The following is a 21311-nucleotide window of genomic DNA, read 5'->3' as shown; positions in this document are numbered from 1 at the left end:
CACACACACACACACACGCACATATACACACACATATATATATATGCACACACATACACACACACACACATACACACATATATACACACACACACGCACAGAAAGATATATATTTCTTTCTACATGATTTTCCTGGCAGTTGATCTAAAAAATCCCTAGAACCAAAGATACCTTAAAAATTATTTACTGAAATTTAGGCTAAAAAACCCTCACAAATATATGGGTTTTATAAAGGTTAACTTAAAATTTGTTGGAAAATCAATGCATTTATTTGAAATTGCTCTTTTGATCATCAAAGGGTAAATCTTATGAGTTATCTGTACCCTCACATCTAAGAAATGCTTTGGATACTAACTAGCCAGCAATATCTTGCATGGTACGGAGAAACATTAGCCTACATAAAGTAATGATGGAGAAGAGTTCAGACATCTTACAATCCAAATGAAAACAACCACCTTTCTCTAGAACTGGAATTTCTAAGAATTCCTTTATTATGGCCTCAGAATGGGAAGCCTATTGTGAGACAACACGACTGATGACCAATGGTCATGAAATCATTTTACTCATGAATATACAACTTATTCGTGTGGATGATTGAATTCACAAGCATATTAGAAGGAATGTGGCCTTGTGAAGAAAGAAACACTGTTGTTAAAGGAATCCACACAGAGAATTGAGTATTTGGGACCTGTGACTTTACATAACTGAAATGCAACACATCATTTCCTTTGCATGGCATATTGGAAAGAGTACTGCATTTGGAGTCAGATAACCTGGGGCCTGAATATCAGCTTTGCTCCTACTGTGACTTTGGACAAATCATTTAACTTTTCTGGGCCACGGTTTTCTTACCTTTAAAATGGGGAGTGAGACGTGGATTAGATGATCTCTTAAGGCCCTCAAACTCACTCAATGATGACTTATTTTACTCAATAAAATTCTGGGGTCTGTGTGTGTGTTTATTGAAAGGTGATGGGGTATCTTTTTTATTTTATTTTAATTTTTATTATTTAATATTTTATTTCAACATTGATTTCCACAAGATTTTGAATTACAAATTTTCTCCCCATTTCTACCCTCCCCCCCCACTCCAAGATGGCACATGTTCTTATTGCCCCTTTCCCCAGTCTGCCCTCCCTTTTGTCACCACACTCCCCCCCCCCACCCTTATTCCCTTTCCTCTTAGGGAAGTGTGAAATGAAAAGGAAACTAAGCAATTCTGGAAAAAAGATGATGATAGACTCACAGCATCAGTTCTTTCCAAAAGCACTGTCCTCTCAGCAATACCAATTAATTGACAAATATGAATGTTCACAATGCAACTATGTCCTAACATCTTTTCACTGTACTGAAATTCAGCTTCTCCATTCAAATAAAATTCATATTTAAGTTTCCAGAGAACTTCTATTCTCTTCCATTTAAGGATGAGAACTCTCATGAAATACATAAAGAATCTAGCTTTGGGCTATTTATTGACATCACATATGATATTTCATAGATTAGTTTTTTTCCTGGGTGTTAACTTGGATTTAGAGGGAAATTCTCTCCAATTCCCACTTAAAAAGTAATGTGTTCAAATTTGGGATTCCACTTACATATCTCTTTCTGACATGATTTTCCTGGCAAGAACTGTTTAGTAACTAATTCCCGGGAAAAAAAAAAGCATTAAGAAGGAATATGAATGTACACTATGTAATAAAAATTATTTTTCCTTTCCACTTAAAACTTTAAGTACCTATACATTTTACACAGTGATTATGAGAATGTCAAAATTAGAAATAAGCTCAAATCCTGTGGTATTTATTCCATAGTTTCAGTCACTTGGAATAATATTCTCCCTACTTCCTGTGCAGCAGACCTTCAATGAACTCTTGATGGTGTTTGAGATACCTCCTGCCTCCATTACAAGAAAGCAAGAGAGAATTTAGTAGCCTTAGTAGCTTAGTCTGTTCTTCATGATGGTGCTTCTGGCAGGATTCTCCTTTGAACTTGGCTACTCTACATAGGAACTTGTAGAATTCTGTGACTTTCTGCACTAGTAACTCTCAGGCATCTGGCCAGAATTTGTTTCCTTGTCTTTTGCCCAGGAACACCTTCTAAATTTTTCTAAATTTACAAGTCAAGACAAACAATGGCACATGCTAACAGCCCTGGAATTTTCCATAAGTTTGAATTTCATCTAGATAGTTAAGTAATCAAGTGTCCCATAGAAACCTGAAATACAGCAATATTTTGTACAAGGGGAACAACCTGGGTCATCTCCAAATTTCTAGGGCAATAGCCACAAAGTAGAAGACTAAGGCCTAGGGAGAAAGGAAATGAATGCTCCTTCTCTCTTACCTACTCCCTGCCTTCTATACCCACTGACATTTAGAAATTTCTTTTTTTTTTTGGAGGGGGGAAGGCAGGGCAATTGGGGTTAAGTGACTTGCCCAAGGTCACACAGCTAGTTAATTGTGTCAGGTGTCTGAGGCCACCTTTCAACTCAGGTCCTCCTGACTCCAGGGCTGGAGCTCTACTCACTGCGCCACCTAGCTGCCCCTAGAAATTTCTTAATGAAAGGAAAAATCTTTTGTGTGCCCTACACACAGGAACTAACAGGACTCAACATAGATTTACAAATGAATGGGGGCATGGAAAGGAGTTCACAATTTTTGTATGGCATCCTATATTTAATCTTGACTTCCACTGGCTAACCTTCTGAATGCCTCTTTCCCCGTCCTTCCTCCTCACAGGTTCACAACAAAACAATGGGATTTCACAAGTCCAAGCGTCTTCTAAGGTTAACTTAGTTCCTACTCTGAATTCTGCTCAGTCACTGTACTTTTTCCTTTGGGGATATTTTTAAATGCATGAATCAAAAAGCTCAAAAGGAGCTTTCCACAATTTAATGAAGTCCAGTCTGATTCTCTATCACACATTGGTATATGTGCTTTTAATGAGGATTTAAATGCATAATTTCTACAGTAAGCCAAACTACTTGAAGCACATACGAAAGAGATTTGCCTTGCCTTAATTCCAGTAAAGCAGGTAATTCAGCTGCACGAACTTTCAGTGAACTAATCTATTACCCTGAGAAAAAATGGATAGTTTCTTAAATCTTATTTAGGCTTAATAAATGAATACTTCCTGAATCTAGGCTTTTGATAACATAAAATTCAGTCTTTTGCCTAGTTAATATTGGCAAACTCACTCAGACAAGAAACATAGTGGTAAGTTGTCCATAAGAATATCTCTGAGCTATCATTTTAGAGAACTATTTTTAAAGTTTCCAAGTACCTTCTTGATCTGGCACCTTCTGTGAAATGATATGGAAATAGAACAGGAATGAGAAAAAAAGAGGGAACAACTTACTAAAGCTGTGAAACATTTTTTGATCTCATAATCATAGGATCCTAAGATTCAGACCTGGGAAAGATACTGGAGATCACCTAGTCCAATCTTCTCATTCAACAGATGAGGAAAGGGAAGGACAATGGAGTATTCAGTGAACTCGTCCAAAGCCACACAGGTGGTAAGTTAAAGAGCAAAGATTTGAATCCAACTCCTCTGATTCCAAATCCAGCACTTTTTACATGATACTATGCTGCCTCATTTGAAATCTACCTGCCAAGACTCCATGGTATGAATAGACTAGAAAGATTCCATTTACACGTTTTGTGTCAGCCATCTCCTCTTGGTGTTGCAGTTCATTAAAACCTCAAGCTTCCCAAGTGAATGGGGAAAAAATTGGTTTTTTTACCAAATATCTCAGCTAATTAACAGAAAAACCTAAGACCAAAAGACACTGCCCAATAAATAATCGGTTAAAGGGTATAAACAGTTTTCGAAAGAATTACAAACTATTAACAGCAATATTTAAGAATGCTTCAAATTACTTATAAGAAAAAAAAAGCAAATCCAACCAAGGTTTCACCTTACATTTAGCAAGCTGACAAAGATGACAAAAGATGGCAATAGTCGATGTTAGAGAGGGTGTAGAAAGACAGGAACACTAACACATTGTTGGTGAAGCTGTATATTAGTACAATTCAGAAAAACAATATAAAATTATGCAAATAAATTAGTTTTGTGTCCATATTCTTTGACTTAGAGATCCCACTGCCAAGTATATACCTCATGGAGGTGACTGGGAAAAAAAGGGAAGACTTCATATTCACCATAGCAGCACTTTTTGTGGTAGTAAAGAACCAGAAAAAAGAAGATGCTTGCCAATCAGAGAATGGCCAAACAAACTGTGTTACAACAAAGTACTGAAATATGAGCACTGTAAGAAATGATGAACATGATAAAGACAGAGAAGCTTGGAAAGACTGACACGGACTGAGACAAAGTGAAGTAAGCAGAGCCAGGGAAACAACATACACAATAACTATAATAACGTAAATGGAAAGAATGACTACCACAAAACAAAACAATAAAAGAATGTATGCTGCAAAATAATACAGAACAATTTTGTCCCAAAGAGGAGAAACGAGAAAATACCTCCCAATATTCCTTTGTAGAGCTGAGAGGAGGAGGGAAGGTCTACAAGTGTGGAACACTGAAAATGATGTCAGATTTTTTTTTTTGATGTACTGGTTGTTTTCTGGCTTTCTTTCCCTTCTTCCTCCTTTTCCTTTAAAAGAAAATTCTGTGGTTCTCCAGAAGGGGGAGAAGAGGAACACAGAGAGATACCCAAGTGATGCTAAAAGATTATCAATAAACTCTACTTAAAACAAAAAAACAAACTCACGTTCAACCCCCAAGTCTGCAATATTCAAAATAAATGAGTAACTTTAATGCCCATATACTATGGATATAGACATGGAATTTTAGACCTGAAAGAGATCTTAGAAGCAATCTAATCTACTTCCTTCATTTTACAAATGAGGAAACAGAGTTGCTATATCAAATAGGAAAGCTTCTGAATTTCCGTAACCCCAAACGGAGCATGACTTTGTGGAATTCCAAAGGTTGGAAAATTTTAGGCTTCCCATAGATTTCCTAGCAATGTCTCTAGAACAGTGAGCAGTAGTGTTTGCTTTAGGAGTGGAGGATAAACTAGACACAATGAGGAAAGGACGCTTTGAGGGACTATACACTGAACTCAGGTGAAGTGAAAAAGCAATGATTAGAACTCAGGTTAACTGTCGATTAGTGTTCTTCACAGTATATATACCACGCTGTCTCTTACGTCTCCATGAGACAGGTATCAAATGCTGCTATAAATGAACTTCATCAGATTGTAGTTGATATGAAAGAAAATTCTATTCTAATGTGAATTGGGCTTGATGGGATATAAAAGTAAAAGATATCCCTAGTGAATATGTTGATATTACTAAGTATGTTTATCATTCACTAAGAGTTATCATTCTTTTCTCATATCTCATACATATCCAATTAAATACATGCTCTGAATATGAAGGCAGCAGTTTATGCTTTGGTAAAGACAAATTCTATACATACAAAAGATACTGAGTATGGTTGTTATACTAAATATTCTTTGCTTTAAAAAAGCAAGTTCATGAACAAATTAAGAGGACATTTCAATTTTTGACTACTCAGATGATTTCTATCACCGTTATCAATGGCCACTGATAAAAAAGTACCTTCAGATTGGATATCTAGACAATTAGAGCAGAAACACATTTATCAAAAAAAGGATAATCTTTGTAGAATGTTTGCTTGAATGATATTCTGAAATATATAGTCCAGATGTATATTCTGAAATATATATTAATTTAACAGTTCTAGGGTTAGAGTAACACAAGATTTATTATTCAATCAAGCCAAATACATTATAGTATCAACCTTGGATATTTCTTCAGGACCCAAGTGGACTGGTGGGTTATTCTTTAAGTAAAGTCATCATAAGAAAAGACGTGTTTCTTGGCCCCACTGATTTTTCTTTGCCAATTAATCATCAGAAATCTTTGGAGAATTAGCCCTTAATGATATCAAAGCAATTACTGGCCACGTACCAAAACTCACTAGGCGACCAGAACCATTTGGAAGGACTGAGTTATGCAGTTTTACCAATGAGACTATTAGCCTCCTGAGAGTATTAAGAATTCCATGTCCTATACTCAATGTGTTCTTGAAAATAATGGAAATCATAAGAATTCCCCAGATCTGTCCTGAGTAGCAGCCAAAGTGGACTTAGGGGAAGCAATTATGTCTTACTCAGCCAAAAGGGAAAGAAAAGAAGGAATCACAGTACAATTACTATTAGACAGGGGAATTAAAAGGTTGAGATGACAGCTTGGGCAGGAAAGAAGCTCTTCACCCTAGTATTTCTTAATGAATTAGCAACTGTCAGATGCCTGAATTACAATATGAGGGCCTCCTCCTTACTTGTGCCCCACAGGGACCACGAACATGGAGGGGAAGAAGATATCTAGTCAGGAATAAAAGCTATTACCTATAACTACTACCATACACAGCTTCTAAGAGTTAAGAGTAAAGATACATAAGATGTCATTTTTCAAGGGAGAGCTCAAATGTTTGTATAATGGATCAAGAGGGGAAAAATACAGCAGTACCCTCCTTATGTAAACTTGAATTGAAAATCTATTTATGTCTTAACTCATTCTGAGGATTGACCCAGATGGATCCTTACTATTATGTATGTAGACATGGTCACAGTTAGTTAACCTTCCATGAAGCAAGGTGGCTACCTACCTAGGAAGCTGTATAACACAACAACACATTCTGACTGGGCTCACAAACATGTAGATCATATTTACTTCTTTTTATATTTGCTAAAATTCCTTTTCACTCATGGGTTTGATGATTCATCTCACCAAACTGAACCAAGACTTGTGATTTTTATCAGTGGAGGGAACCCATAGTGAAGAAAATACCTCCGCCAATAGAGAAAAACTAGTCTATATAGGTTTACAGGGTTGCCTGGAGTAGTAAAAAATTAAGTAATCAACTCATGGTCATAGAGCTAGAAGATGCACCTAGGTTTTCCTGATTCTAAGATTAACACTATAATCACTAAAATACCCTCTGTCTCTCAATGTTACTGGGGGTTTATAGAAAAGATTTCCTAGAATGCTGGAATTTAAGTCAAGTTCAAAAGGGTTTCATGGAAAACATTTATATTCCTAGTGCTTAGCACATATTAAGCATTCAAATTTTTGTTGACTGGACTTGATCTGAATTGTCCTAAATCACATATACGCGAGAACAATTTCTGTTAGAAAATGACTTGATATTGATAGGCACAGTGAACTAAATGGGAATTCTTGCAAGGTTTTTTCAATGCAATTTTTTTTTCTTTTCTTTTCCTTTTCTTTTCTTTTTTTTTTTAATGGAGCAATTTTTTTAAATTTAATTTATTTATTTAACATATTTCGTTTTCAGCATTGATTTTCACAAGAGTTGAATTACGAATTTTCTCCCCATTTTGACCCTCCCCCCCACTCCAAGATGGCATATATTCTGGTTGCCCCGTTCCCCAGTCAGCCCTCCCTTCTGTCACCCCACTCCCCTCCCTTCCCCCTTTCCCTTCTTCTCTTGTAGGGCAAGATAAATTTCAACGCCCCATTGCCTGTGTATCTTATTTCCTAGTTCCATGCAAAAATCTTTTTTTTGTTGGTTTTTGAACATCTGTTTTTAAAACTTTGAGTTCCAAATTCTCTCCCCTCTTCCCTCCCCACCCACCCTCCCTAAGAAGGCAAGCAATTCAACATAGGCCACATGCATATCATTACGCAAAACCCTTCCACAGTACTCATGCTGGGAAAGACTAACTATGTTTTGCTCCTTCTTAACCTATCCCCCTTTATTGAATTTTCTCCCTTGACCCTGTCCCTTTTTGAAACTGTTTGTTTTTGATTACCTCCTCCCCCTATATGCCCTCCCTTCTATTGTCTCCCCCTTTTTACCTTTTTCCTCCTTCTTTCCTGTGGAGTAAGATACTCAATTGAGTGTGTATGGTATTCCCTTCTCAGGTCAAATCCAATGAGAGCAAGATTTACTCATTCCTCGTCACCTGCCCCCTTTTCCCTTCCTACAGAACTGCTTGTTCTTGCCACTTTTATGGGAGCTAATTTACCCCATTCCATCTCTCCCTTTCTCCCTCTCTCAATATATTCCTCTCTCATCCCTTAATTTGATGATATTTTTTTAGATATCATCCCTTCATATTCAACTCACCCTGTGCCCTTTGTCTATAAATATATATACATATATATATATATATATATACACACACACACCTACATATATACATACACACCCATATATATGTATATACATACACACATATATATATGCATATTCATTTCAGCTACTCTAATACTGAGGTCTCACGAATCATACACATCATCTTTCCATGTAGGAATGTAAACAAAACAGTTGAACTTTAGTAAGTCCCTTATGATTTCTCTTTCTTGTCTACCTTTTCATGATCCTCTTGATTCTTGTGTTTGAAAGTCAAATTTTCTGTTCAGCTCTGGTCTTTTCACTGAGAAAGCTTGAAAGTCCTCTATTTTATTGAAAATCCATATTTTGCCTTGGAGCATGATACTCAGTTTTGCTGGGTAGGTGATCCTTGGTTTTAATCCTAGCTCCGTTGACCTCCAGAATATCATATTCCAAGCCCTTCGATCCCTTAATGTAGAAGCTGCTAGATCCTGTATTATCCTGATTGTTTTCCCACAATATTCAAATTGTTTCTTTCTGGCTGCTTGCAGTATTTTCTCCTTGACCTGGGAGCTCTGAAATTTGGCGATAATATTCCTAGGAGATTTCTTTTTGAGGAGGTGATTGGTGGATTCTTTCAATTTCTATTTCATCCTCTGGCTCTAGAATATCAGGGCAGTTCTCCTTCATAATTTCTTGAAAGATGATATCTAGGCTCTTTTTTTGATCATGGCTTTCAGGTAGTCCAATAATTTTTAAATTATCTCTCCTGGATCTATTTTCCAGGTCAGTGGTTTTTCCAATGAGATACTTCACATTGCCTTCCATCATTTCATTCCTCTGGTTCTGTTTTATAATATCTTAATTTCTCATAAAGTCACCAGCTTCCACTTGCACCAATCTAATTTTTAAAGTAGTATTTTCTTCAGTGGTCTTTTGGACCTCCTTTTCCATTTGGCTAATTCTGCCTTTCAAGGCATTCTTCTCCTCATTGGCTTTTTGGAGCTCTTTTGCCATTTGAGTTAGTCTATTTTTTAAGGTGTTGTTTTCTTCAATATTTTTTTCAGTATTTTTTTGGGTCTCCTTTAGCAAGTCATTAACTTGTTTTTCACGGTTTTCTCGCATCATTCTCATTTCTCTTCCCAATTTTTCCTCTACTTCTCTAACTTGCTTTTCCAAATCCTTTTTGAGCTCTTCCATGGCCTGAGACCAGTTCATGTTTTTCTTGGAGGCTTTTGATGTAGGCTCTTTGACTTTGTTGACTTCTTCAGGCTGTATGTTTTGGTCTTCTTTGTCACCAAAGAAAGATTCCAAAGTCTGAGTCTGAATCTGAGAGCACTTTAGCTGCCTGGCCATGTTCCCAGGCAACTTACTTGACCCTTGAGTTTTTTGTCAGGTTATGACTGCTTGTAAAGAGTACTTTGTTCCAAGCTTGAGGGGATGCGCTGTTGTTTTCAGAGCTATTTCTACACAGCCAGCTCTGCCACACCAGAACTCCTCCTTCCCCAAGAACCACCAGCCAGGACCTGACTGGGATCTTAAGCACTCCTGCTCTGACCCACCACTTAATTCCTCCCACCAGATGGGCCTGGGGCCGGAAGCAACTGCAGCTGTAGTTCTGTAGCTGTACTACCCCCGCTGTCTCAGGGGCGATGGCCGAACCATGAACTCCTTCCACTCTGTCCCCCGAAGCTTTTCCCACTAACCTTCTCTGTTGTCTTTGGTGTTTGTGGGTTGAGAAGTCTGGTAACTGCCACAGCTCACTGATTCAGGGTGCTAGGGCCCGTTCTGCCCAGCTCCTGGTCTGGTTGGTGCTGCTGCCACCCACGCTGGGCTCCGCTCTCCTCCACACCCAGCTCTGTGCGCAACAGACCTCATCCAGCGACCATCCAGGCTGTCCTGAGCTGTATCCCTACTTCCCTCTGCTATTTTGTGGGTTCTGCAGTTCTAGAATTTGTTCAGAGCCATTTTTACAGGTTTTTGGAGGGACATGGCAGGGAGCTTACGCAAGTCCCTGCTTTCCAGCTGCCCTCAATGCATTTTTTTTAAAAAGAAATGTGTCCTATAATAGGTACTTAAAAAAAATGGATCTGTGGTTTCATTAGTAAAGAGAATTGTCAGTGAGGAACATCCTCTACCAATAGAGATTAGAACTTTCTCAGAAATTTATAGTCTTAAAAAGTTGCCCATGGCACTGAAAGGTTAAGTGATTGGCCTAGGGTCATACAGCCATTATGTATAAGATGCAGGATGTGAATCCAGGTCTTCCCAACTCTGAGGCTAATTCTGTATCTACCAAGTCAGGCTGCCTCTTTAATAGTTATATAATAATAATAATAATCATATTTTAAAGAAACATGCCATATAATAGCTTTGTCATATTACTGATTAAGTAGGCTGGTATTTTGAAGCATTTGGAGAAATTCTGGAAGGATCTCAAGATTTGTCATAGCTTAAAAATGAATAGTTTACATGATTTTTCCATTTTTAAAGAAATATTTTACTTCTTCTTGGTGTTAGAAAATCAAAAATATCCTGTAGAATTTTCAAATCTTTCATTTTTATGGGTTTAATTCTATACCATCTTAACAGAAAAAAATGATCAGAGACTGAGATGAATCTGATACAGGAATATGCTTTCTTTCCTTTGTGTTTGCTATATTATAACTAAATTAGGTTTCTAATCTTGATTTTAATACATGAAATACTGATGAAATGTGTTTTAAAATTCGATACAAATCAGTAGCCAACAATTACTCTTGATCATTTCTGACCCAAACAACAATACTGTATTACATATGAATGAGCTGAATTATGATTAACTCTAATCATACTTTTCCAAGATGAAGTTGGTAGAGTATCTATAGGTTAATTCCCAAAATGGAAGACAATTAGAATTTATCAAAAATGTAGTCTTCCTAAGTTTCACAAACTTCATTTCTTAAAATCAGAATACACTATTAGGATTGTAGATTAATTTTATGACATAAACAAAAAGGGCAATTTGCTTTTCTTGGTAGAGTACCTTATTTCCAATGGCCTTTTTAGGTGGGAAACTGTAGGCCCTCACTTGAGGATATCTGTTCTGTAACTTGTGATGCAAACTCCTGAATTCTGCGTATCTTCTATATACATTCCATTCATCATCCTTTATCCTGATATAGACCTGGCAGGAAAAGATAGAAAAACATTAAACTCTAGGTAGAAAAAGCACATTGAGTATACCTCTTAAAACCCCTTTTATAAAGGCCTGTGCATTCAGGGTCTTCTTCCATGGAGATTTCTAATAGTCACAGGATCAGAGAGCTGGAAGGGGGACTTCAAGGTCATCTAGTCCACAGATGTGGCAAAACTCCCAAATGTAGTCTGAACCAGACTAAAATGTAATTGGAAAATGCTCAACAAAATAAACAAAAATATAATGCAAGACATATAATATTAATTTGTGGTTTTCTAATTCAATATGTGACCAGCAAGGATCCATTTCTATTTGACTTTGACACAACTGATCTAGTCCATATTCTCATTTTACTCATTTATTCATGTGTTCAATAAGCATTATTTAAATGCTGACTATGTGCTAGACAATGTGTTAGGTACTGAGTATACAAAGACAAAAGAAAAAATGGCTCTTTGCTCCTTAGACCCTTACATTCTTATGGGGGAAGGGAGAAGAAACAATGTGTACGCAGGAAATGAAATTGTTGTTGTTTGTCCTTCGTTCTTGAAGAGGACTGTGACATCAGGAAGGTGATCATGACTTGCAAGTGAATTGGATTTAAGTGAGAGAGGGCTGTGCAAAGTCACTAGCCTCACTCTCTCTTCTGCAGCCATCTGGGTCCAGTGGCAAGATGAAATACAAAGAAATTAAAGGGAGAACACTTGTAAATGAACAGAAAAGGAGAAGGTTCCCTAGAGGAGTTATTACCTGAGCTGAACTTTGAGGGAAGCTAGGGATTATATGAGGCAGAAATGAAGAGGGAGGCCAGGTATGGTATGGCAAACAAGCTCTACAAAGGTGGGAAGATGGAAGATAGAATATCATATACAGGAAACAGCAAGGTCAGTTCAGCTCAAGGGAACATTCCATGAAGAGAGGAATCAGTGAAGGAGAGTAACTTAAAAAAGAGGGTGAAAGGAAACCTGGAAAAGTAGACTGGAGCCACATTGTGAAGGGCTGAGACCTAGAGAGGTTAAGCATCTTGTCACACAGGTGGGGAGCAGCAGAGCCAGAATTTGAACACAAATCCTCTGCCTTATCCAGTGCTCTTTCCACTATCCACATGGCTTGAAAGGTATTCATAATTAAGCATGCCCTCTGCTGCCACTTAGCATTACCAAATAGCAAGATAAACATAATATCATCCAAAATTCAAGTGATGAATGACTTGACCAAGATGGAAAACAAACCATGTATGTAATTAATGTTCACTCAATATAAATGTTTTCAAAACTGCTTTCTTGTTTGCAGAACACAGGTTCAGACATCAGAGATGCCTGCATTTTCTCCCAGCCAGACCTATGCAAACATTCTGAGACAAGTCATCCAAGACCACATAAAACCACATAAACCTTTTCAACTAAGTCAAGCAATTAACAGATTATTATTAGAAGTAAGAATAAAGTAGGAACTACGTATTTACAGAATGTAGGGCTGCCTAAGTATGACCTATTTAGGGCTTTGCATCCACTTACCTGGAAATGTATCAATAAATGTTACAAGGATATAATGGCAAAACTTCAGATAAAAAATGATAAACTCAATTAATAACCAGATTGCCTAGTCTAAGTGGTACCAAACATCTGAATATTGAGCCAAACCCACTTTAGGAGAAACTGAAGATAAAACGACAGTAAGGTGGAACGTGCACATTTTGGACATAAAGCCTCATTGCTTTCATCAAGACGTTCTGCCTTCCAGAAGCATGCCCTGTGGGCAAGGATGCCAGTGGTATTTTACACAATGCTGAAAGGCTGTTAAGCTTCCTACAGCAACTGCAGCCAAAAAAAAAATAGAGAAGGGAGGGGGGAATGTATTAAAAATATATTTCATATGAGTTAATAACAGCCTTGAGAGTAAAATATCGATGATAAATGTCCAACATGGTTTGCAATAGCTTTATGTCAATAAACTTCTAGAAATCTCTTTGTCATTGCTATAACAATAGGCTTCTCCAATTTAAGTGGGTTGTTCAGAAAAACAGCTGAAATGCTTAATAGGGAACAATAAATTTTGACTTTGCATTTTTCATAAAACATTTTGAAGCCAAGAATTCACACTATAAAGACTCTTTTACAACAGGAGACATGATGAAAACCCCTAATACAAGGCCTATACAGGTAGTCAAAGAATAATCTATTTGACTGTTCAACACAGAAGAAGCCATTTTCACTTATATTAAGCTTTTAGAGATATCTATATATTCAATGTCAGGGGTCTCCAGATACGAAGACCCCATTATATAAGACTTCTTACTAAAAGTCCCAAGGACTCCCTTTAAATGATTATAGTTAAATTTTTCCTCCCTTTATAAACCACCAAGGTTTTGCTTTCATAGCTCCATATCCCTTTTCCCTTTCAACTGAAAACTGACAATCCAAGATCCTTAACCCAGAGTGGGGAAACGGCAGGGCTCTTTCTGTGCTGTACTCTTTACCACTGCCTGTTCCACTATGATCTCAGACAGACCAGTCAGTGGATATCTCTAAGAATCAACTTTCTGTAGCTCAGTATCTATGCCGCCCAAAGGTTACCCTTGTTCAATGACTAGGCTGCAAAAGGAATAAAATGATCATTTCTGGCCATAAGGATTCCAATGGGAAATATAAATTTAATCTCTATGACAATTAGGTAAATCTGCTTTTGAAAAAAAAAAAGAGGGGGAGAGAGTAAAATTGTATAATACCTGCCAAAACCAAATGGAAATAAATTTTGAATTATCTGATTTGTTGAGATGGCATTTAACACTGCCCCCACCCTTTGGCATAAATAACTAACTGTAGCTGAAAATCTAGGCATTCACATTTGACTCATGGACTCAGATGACATTCTAAGAGTGTAAAAAAAATACTCAGAATCAGAAGCAGATTATCTTTCAGAATCATATAATGAAAAAGTCACCACCTCATTACTTCTCCCCATGACTACTATAATAGCTTATTAAACAGCTTTTCTACCACTAGTCTCTTACTGCCAAATCTATCATATTCACCAATGCCAGATTAAAGTATAGCTACAATCATGACACTCCATGCCTCAAAAACTTTTAATAGTTCCCCATTATCTAATGGATTATATTCAAGGCTCTTCACAATCAGGCTACCTTTGTAGCCCTACCTTACAATCTACTCCTTGAAGCATTCAATATTACATTCAAACCAAACCACATACACATTCCAGCTTTCCTACTCCCCCTAACCATTTCTTACATTCTCCCATGTGCCTAGAACGTCCCCTCCTTACTTATGCTTACTGAACCACAAGACTAATATCAAATGGCATCTATTCTATCCTAATTCACTACTGTCTCACTCTTCCCCCCAAAAGGGAAATGATCTTTGCTCAATTGCATTTTCTTCTTCCCTTCTTATATTCTACTTTGTTTTGTTGAGAAAGAGCATGGCCAGTATATAAAGTGCAAACTGTAACAACAATGTTGCTAGCAGCTGCTGTGGACGTATAAGGCCAATAACACCAGCACACAGGAGGGCTGCTAGCACAGGTTCTTTGATCTGCTTTTCTAAGGAAAGCAACTTTAAGGGTTTTACAACCTCACTTTAATTAAACATACATATATCATTCACTTAGTTCAGGGGAAAAGTCAGCTCCCTGAAGCTCAGAGTAAATACAAACAGAAATTACAAACACAGACAATAGAAACAGATCGATATTTCTGTCTAACCAAATCACAACACGTAGTTACCAGAAAAGCACCAACATCTGGGTTTTCAAAGCTGGAGGGGGCTGCTTCACCAGCTTACCCAGATCCCATCAATAACACTCTTTCAATGAGTGTGACCCCAAAGGCAAAACGCTAACCTCTGATCTTATATACAAGTCTCGGGGTCAACGGGTATCACCACCACGCGACTCAAACTCATGGGAACTAAGTCTTCCCTTGACATAAGAAGGTCACCAAAGACTCTCCACATTCAGTCAAAGATTCCTCAGTACTGAGAAGCACTCCAAAAGAGACAACAAAAAGTTCACTTTGCTTGCCTTTACATTTGAAAGGCAAGACTCATCAAAGGTACTTGATTACCCCAGCATTCCAAAAGAGAAAACAGTAAAAAAAGTCCCACCTTAATTACCATAAAAAAGACCTGGAGTCAAGAAGAGCTATGGGTCCATATCCTGTCTATATTGCCTGGGTGAAGACACATTATTCACTTAAACTCTCTAAACCTCGTATTACTCTAAGACTTATCTATGAAGTTACTGACTGGCTCTGGATAAGGCTGGTGACCTTGCACAGACCTCCCTCATTCAAATCAAAGTCAACTGCAAGTCATGTCATCATTTCCTTGATGCCATGGTCCTCTTCAAAAACAAAGGATGAACACAAACACACACAATGAAGTTATCCCCTGGCTTGCCTGAAGGGAGATCCTACAACTTCCGTTTTTACTAACCGTTATGTTTAATCTTCCTTATTAGAATGTAAGCTAATAAAAGTAAACAGGTGCTACTTTTATGAATCTCTCTATCTCCTCTGGTACTAAATCACAGTCCTTTTTAGATATAAAATAGGATCTGAATAAGTATTTGTGGCTCCGTGTTCTTGACAGTGGTTTTCTTACCCTCAGTGAACTAGGAAAATGGGGTTCTAATTCTGGTTTTGTTATAATTAACCAGTAATAAGAAATTGGAAAAGTCACTCTTTCTTGCTTCGTTTCAGTAACCTCATCTGCAGAATGAAGAGGTTAGATTCTAGCTCTAAAACTCTATGGATGGGGGGTGGGAGGGTTGGAGGAGGGAAGAAAAATCCAAATAGTAGAAGCTTAAAGCTTTTTACATTTTACCTGGTTTGATTTTCCATTCATAATCTATAATTAACTTTATAAGAAGTATTTTTACTTTATAAGAATAAAGTCTTCTGGATTTAGTTTGATTTCAGATTTGATTTGACAGGATTGATTTCTACTTTAAAAAGAAAAAGAAAAAAAAAAGGTTTTTTTCTTTAGGTTAAATCCAACTGAACATGGTGGTGAAAAGGGTATTTGAGCAGCCTCCTGTGGAAACTGAGCAAAGAGAATGGGACCAAACAACTGAACAAGTCAGCAGAATGTGATCACATCACTTCTGCGGACCATCCTTCCATGCTACACTATTAGCCACCATTATCTGAAGCACTCTCAAAGCCTCAGAATACTCCAACCTTGCAGATGAAAATTTCATGAATATTACTTCTCCTTGCTTGCAAAGTCTTTTAGATCCAGAAGAAATTTCACAGGAAGAATTATTTGTACATCTAGTAATATTTGTACAAGAAAGGAAAACAAGACAATTGAACTACTGTGAATGGCTCAAAAAAGCTAAGTTACAAAATTACAAACAGTAAAAAACATGAGGATACAATTGTTTATTGATACTGTTGAATAATTACAGTCCTGCAACCCTGCTTTAAAAGCACACTTAGAGTGTGGTACATTTAAACCAGCCTGCATTTGCCTCGGATAGAAAGGCAGTGTGTTGAGGTGTAAAGAATGTTAGTCTTAACCTACACCAGGAGATTAGGAATCCGGAGAAATTCTTTTGAATCCTGACTGCAGCTAGACACTTTCTAGCACTGTGACCTGGCTCAAATCATTTAACCTCTCTGAGGGTCAGCTTCCTCATCTGAAAAATGAGGATGATAAATCCAGCACTACCCATGTCACGAGGCAAATATAAGGCTAGTATACTGTCATTTTATAAACTCCCAAGAGATATATAAATGTGAATTATTATTATAATCAGTACCATCACCCAGGCCCCTATCTTTTGATGTTCAGGCAGAGAAGTACACTGGAAAGGACAATGATTCTACAGTCAGGGAAGCAGGGTTCAAATCCTACTCTTGGTGATTTTGACTACCTGTATGACCTTGGGCAAGACCCTTAACCTCCACGTCCCTCAGTTTTGTCTGTAAAATGAGGATATTTGACTAGAAGGTATCTGAGGTCCCTTTCAGCTCTCAATCCATAAACCTATGACCCCAATTAATGTATTTAGCTACCAAATACTTGACTTTAGGCAAAATAACATTATAGGGGGCAGTTAACTTTACAGCACCAGTTTTATAAATAGGAGATATTTGGGGAGCCAAAATTCAGGCTCTAAAAATTTTAAATAGGGTTTATACTTTGAAAGGAATTTATACTGGGCAACAGACTAAAGTGAGGACATGAAAACATACTGTGCAAGGATTATTTGAAGGAAATGTTTCTACACAGCTATATCTTATTGATCTGTGTAGCCTCTGGCTTCTAGCACATAGTAAATACTGCTTAACTGTTGGCTGAAATGAATTAAACTGAGACAAGGAATGGCACAAGAATATAAGCTTCATCCTGTGTCCCTTGAGGTCAGTGTCTGACTGTGGACCACAAGTTCTTAGCTCTAGACTGTTCTGACCTTCTGCAAAAAGCTTTTTGAAAATCATTAAGCAAAAAGATGTTAGGGATTAGTAGTTCTTATAAGGAGTTGTTAACCTGTGAAAGGAATGACATTTTCTGATGACTGCACAATAAAGAGCGATGAACTCACATTAGCAAACCTGGCTACGGTCTCCTTCTTTAACTTGGGCAAGTCACCTCTGACCCCGTTTCCTCATCTACAAAATGGGAATAATGGTGAGGCAGTGTGGTACTGTGGAAAGAACACTAGCTCTGGACCAAGAGGACCTGGGTTCAAGTCCCACTTTGGATGATTACCACCTGACCTCCTGGGGTCTCAATTTTCTCCTGTGTAAAATGAGGGTTTTAGGTATAAGAGATGATCCCGGAGGTCATTTTCATTTTAGATCCCTGATCTTAAATTTCACAAGGTTGTTGAGGAAATTAAGTGAGATACGTATTATAAAGCCATTCTTAAAGGTAAAGGGGGCCCTCTATTTATTACTTTTTTAATGATTATTTAAGGCACTGCAGCATCTCTGCCAGTCTGACCTTGCCGAAGGCACTTGTAAGGACTGACCTCTACAATTGATTTGTTCACCGTATTAAACATGAAGGCTAAATGCAATGACACCACTAGCTGGAAGTAGGAATGGGATGACAAAAGAAACTTCCTGGAGCTTAACCAAGATGTACGCTCCCACAACTACTTTTACCTTTTAAAAATATATTCAGTCAAACAGTAAGTCAACCTGGAGAAAACTAGTCCTTCCAGTCAAGCAATACATAGGTAGAACCTACAGTTTTCAGTGTCCATTGGTGCTAGGTGTTTGAAAAAATTAAAACGGGATGACTAGACAACTGAATTCCTGTGAATGAAGAGCATGGAGGGGAAGGAAACAGAAGAGGAAGAGAATAAGCACTTATATAGCACCTACTGTGTGCCAGGCCCTGGACTATGTCCTTTTTACAAATATTATCTCATTTTTCCTTCACAGAAGCCCTGCAAGGTAGGTGCTATTATTATCCTTATTTTATAGCTGAGGAAACTGAAGCAAAAAGACCTGCCCAGGGTCACACAGCTAGGAGTATCTGAGGTCACACTGGAACTCAGGTCTTCCTGATTCTAGGCCTGGAACTCTCTCCACTGCACCACTGGCTGCCTAGGGAGGATGCAAACAAAAAATCTTGAGTCCAGAGGGAAATGGAACGAAAATACCAGCTTCACGGGGATATGTTTGTTGTTTCAGCTGTATCCGACTCTTCACGACCCTATTTGGGGTTTTCTTAGCAAAGATACTGGAGTGTTTTGCCATTTCCTTCTCCAGATCACTTTATAGATGAGAAAACTGAGGTAACCCTGGTCACATAGCTAGTAAGTGTCTGAGAACAAATTTGAACATAGGAAGATGAGTCTTCCTGACTCTAAGCCTGGCACTCTATCCACTGCACTGCCTAACTGTCTAGCAGGGATATATGCAACCTAAGGAAAACTACCCTCAGCACCTTCTAGCACAGGATTGTGGCTGTTTTCCAAGACGGTCAAACACAATCGGCCTTGATAGCTGACCAGTTCTTTTTCTTTAAACATGTACAACTCATTTAGCACCATTTCCCAAGTCACTTAAAGATGACTGCTCTTACAACATTTACCGTTATTACCTGTTGTTTCCTGTCAAGATAACTGTGATTTAAATACTTCTAATCCCGTAACAAGTTGGATAGCGCACGCACACTGCATTTAAGAAGTGTCGATAAATGCAATATATCAAGGGCTCTTTAGTTTTTCTTCTCTTATAATGTTCTTGAACTGTGTAGGAATCAATATCCAGTGTTTTAATGGGGAAATAGACTTGTTGGGTTTGTAGGCAGTTTTGAAAGCAACAAACTACCTTATGGACATTCAATGAATATTTAAAAAATATTTAACAACAATGGTCTACCATGAGCATTAGCATATAAGATAGGTCAAGCCCCTAACAAGATGGAGGACTAGATATTTTCTCTAGTCTCATAACTCTAAAAATAAAAACCCTTACAGAAGAATCCTCACAGCTACCTCTACAAGACAAAAAATTAAAATGTCGAATAATTTAATAGATTTTGAAACTAATTAACAATGGAGAAAGCTAATGCAAACATTCTTCATCTTTCTCTTACTAGTCTCTGAGCTATAGGCAAAGCCTAGGACCCTAGAACTTATGCTCAGTGATTTTCCTGTTGGGAGGCTCTCTATATGTACACACGCCGCTCCTGACCTTTTCCTAGCATTCTGTTGCAACTAACAGTGGATTCTGATGCTGGACAGCTACTTGTAGAGGCAGGAGTAACGGAGGGAAAGACTTGTTCTCTGCCTGTGGTATCCCAGATGTTAGTGAACCCCACAATAATAGGAACTCTGCCTAAAACTGCTACTTCACCCTCTCTCAACCCTGCAAAAAATATCAGACACTGACAGCCCAGAAAGAGAGGGAAGGAACTATCATAGGGGACAAATACGTGGGGCTATAGTGGGCTTGAAGGAAAGGAGACTAACATCTTGCTGGGGCCAGGCCTACTTTCCCAGACCAGTGAACCAATGTTCAAAGAGCCTAAGACAGATTTGAAGTCAATCCTCAGGTGTAAATCTACCATGAAAGGATCACAAAAGCAGCCACAAAGGAATATAATGAAAAAAGACTAAAACTACCAAAGATCTCTCAGGAGAAGAAAACTCAATTAAAAAACTAGGACACAAGGAGATCAATCAATAGGGAAGATTTTCGAATCAAAAAGAAAGATGACTTAACAAGACTTCAAAAAGACTGAAAATATTTTTAAACTAATATTGCAAGAAAAAAAGGAAATTGAATCAATATCTAACCAAAGACAAATTTTCAAGGGGACATAGAACCACATAAGATGATCCAAAATGGTTTAAGAGACAAATCAAGCTTTGAGAGAATTTTAAAAAGAATAAATGGCAGAATTTATAGCCTTTACAAAAGAAAGAATTAGCATAATAAAAAAAATTGAATCCAGTGGTCTCTCCAAAGAAGTGTGAGAAAAAACAACAGATTCAGAATACATATACTGAAATTAAGGACAATTTGGAAGAAGAGAAGCAAAATGCAATAGCATTAAAAGAACACAACTGGTATACAAGTAAAACACCGATCTCAAAGACATGATACATAGAGATAATTTGAGGATCAAAGACTTCCTAAAAGAACATGACAAATCAAACCATAATGCACCACAATACAAGAAATAATATAAGAAGCTGCCCAGAACTGCAAAATATAAAAAACCAATCACCTATCAAAAGAATCCATGGACTGCCTCTAGAAAATAACGGTACACTTTAGATCTTCAAGCAAAATGGTGGTTAAATTTAATATGCGCGATGACAAAAAAATCTGAAAGCTTCCTAAAGAAAAACTTCAAATGTAAAGGGAAGGAAACATGAATAAGACATAACACTCTGTACCAACTATAAAGTACAAAATGGAATGAAATAATACATTTCAAAAAGCAAAGAATCCCAAGATATAACCCAAAATGATGCAGCCTAAAAACCTCAGCTGCAGTATCAATGA

The 21311-nt window shown here is 37.6% G+C and overlaps 1 protein-coding gene across 1 annotated transcript in view; it reads right to left on the bottom strand.

Moving 5' to 3' along the window:
* The window catches only part of SNX29 (sorting nexin 29), a 647758-nt gene that overhangs the window by 101865 nt on the left and 524582 nt on the right, over window positions 1-21311 (bottom strand). The window contains exon 19 of the mRNA XM_036738094.1: window positions 11162-11302. Coding sequence (XP_036593989.1) covers window positions 11162-11302 — 141 coding nt within the window. The remainder of the gene's footprint in view (window positions 1-11161; window positions 11303-21311) is intronic.

This window comes from Trichosurus vulpecula, chromosome 9 (genome assembly GCF_011100635.1).
Source record: "Trichosurus vulpecula isolate mTriVul1 chromosome 9, mTriVul1.pri, whole genome shotgun sequence".
In the NCBI taxonomy this organism is placed as follows: Eukaryota; Metazoa; Chordata; class Mammalia; order Diprotodontia; family Phalangeridae; genus Trichosurus; species Trichosurus vulpecula.
This window is presented reverse-complemented; position numbering and strand designations above follow the sequence as displayed.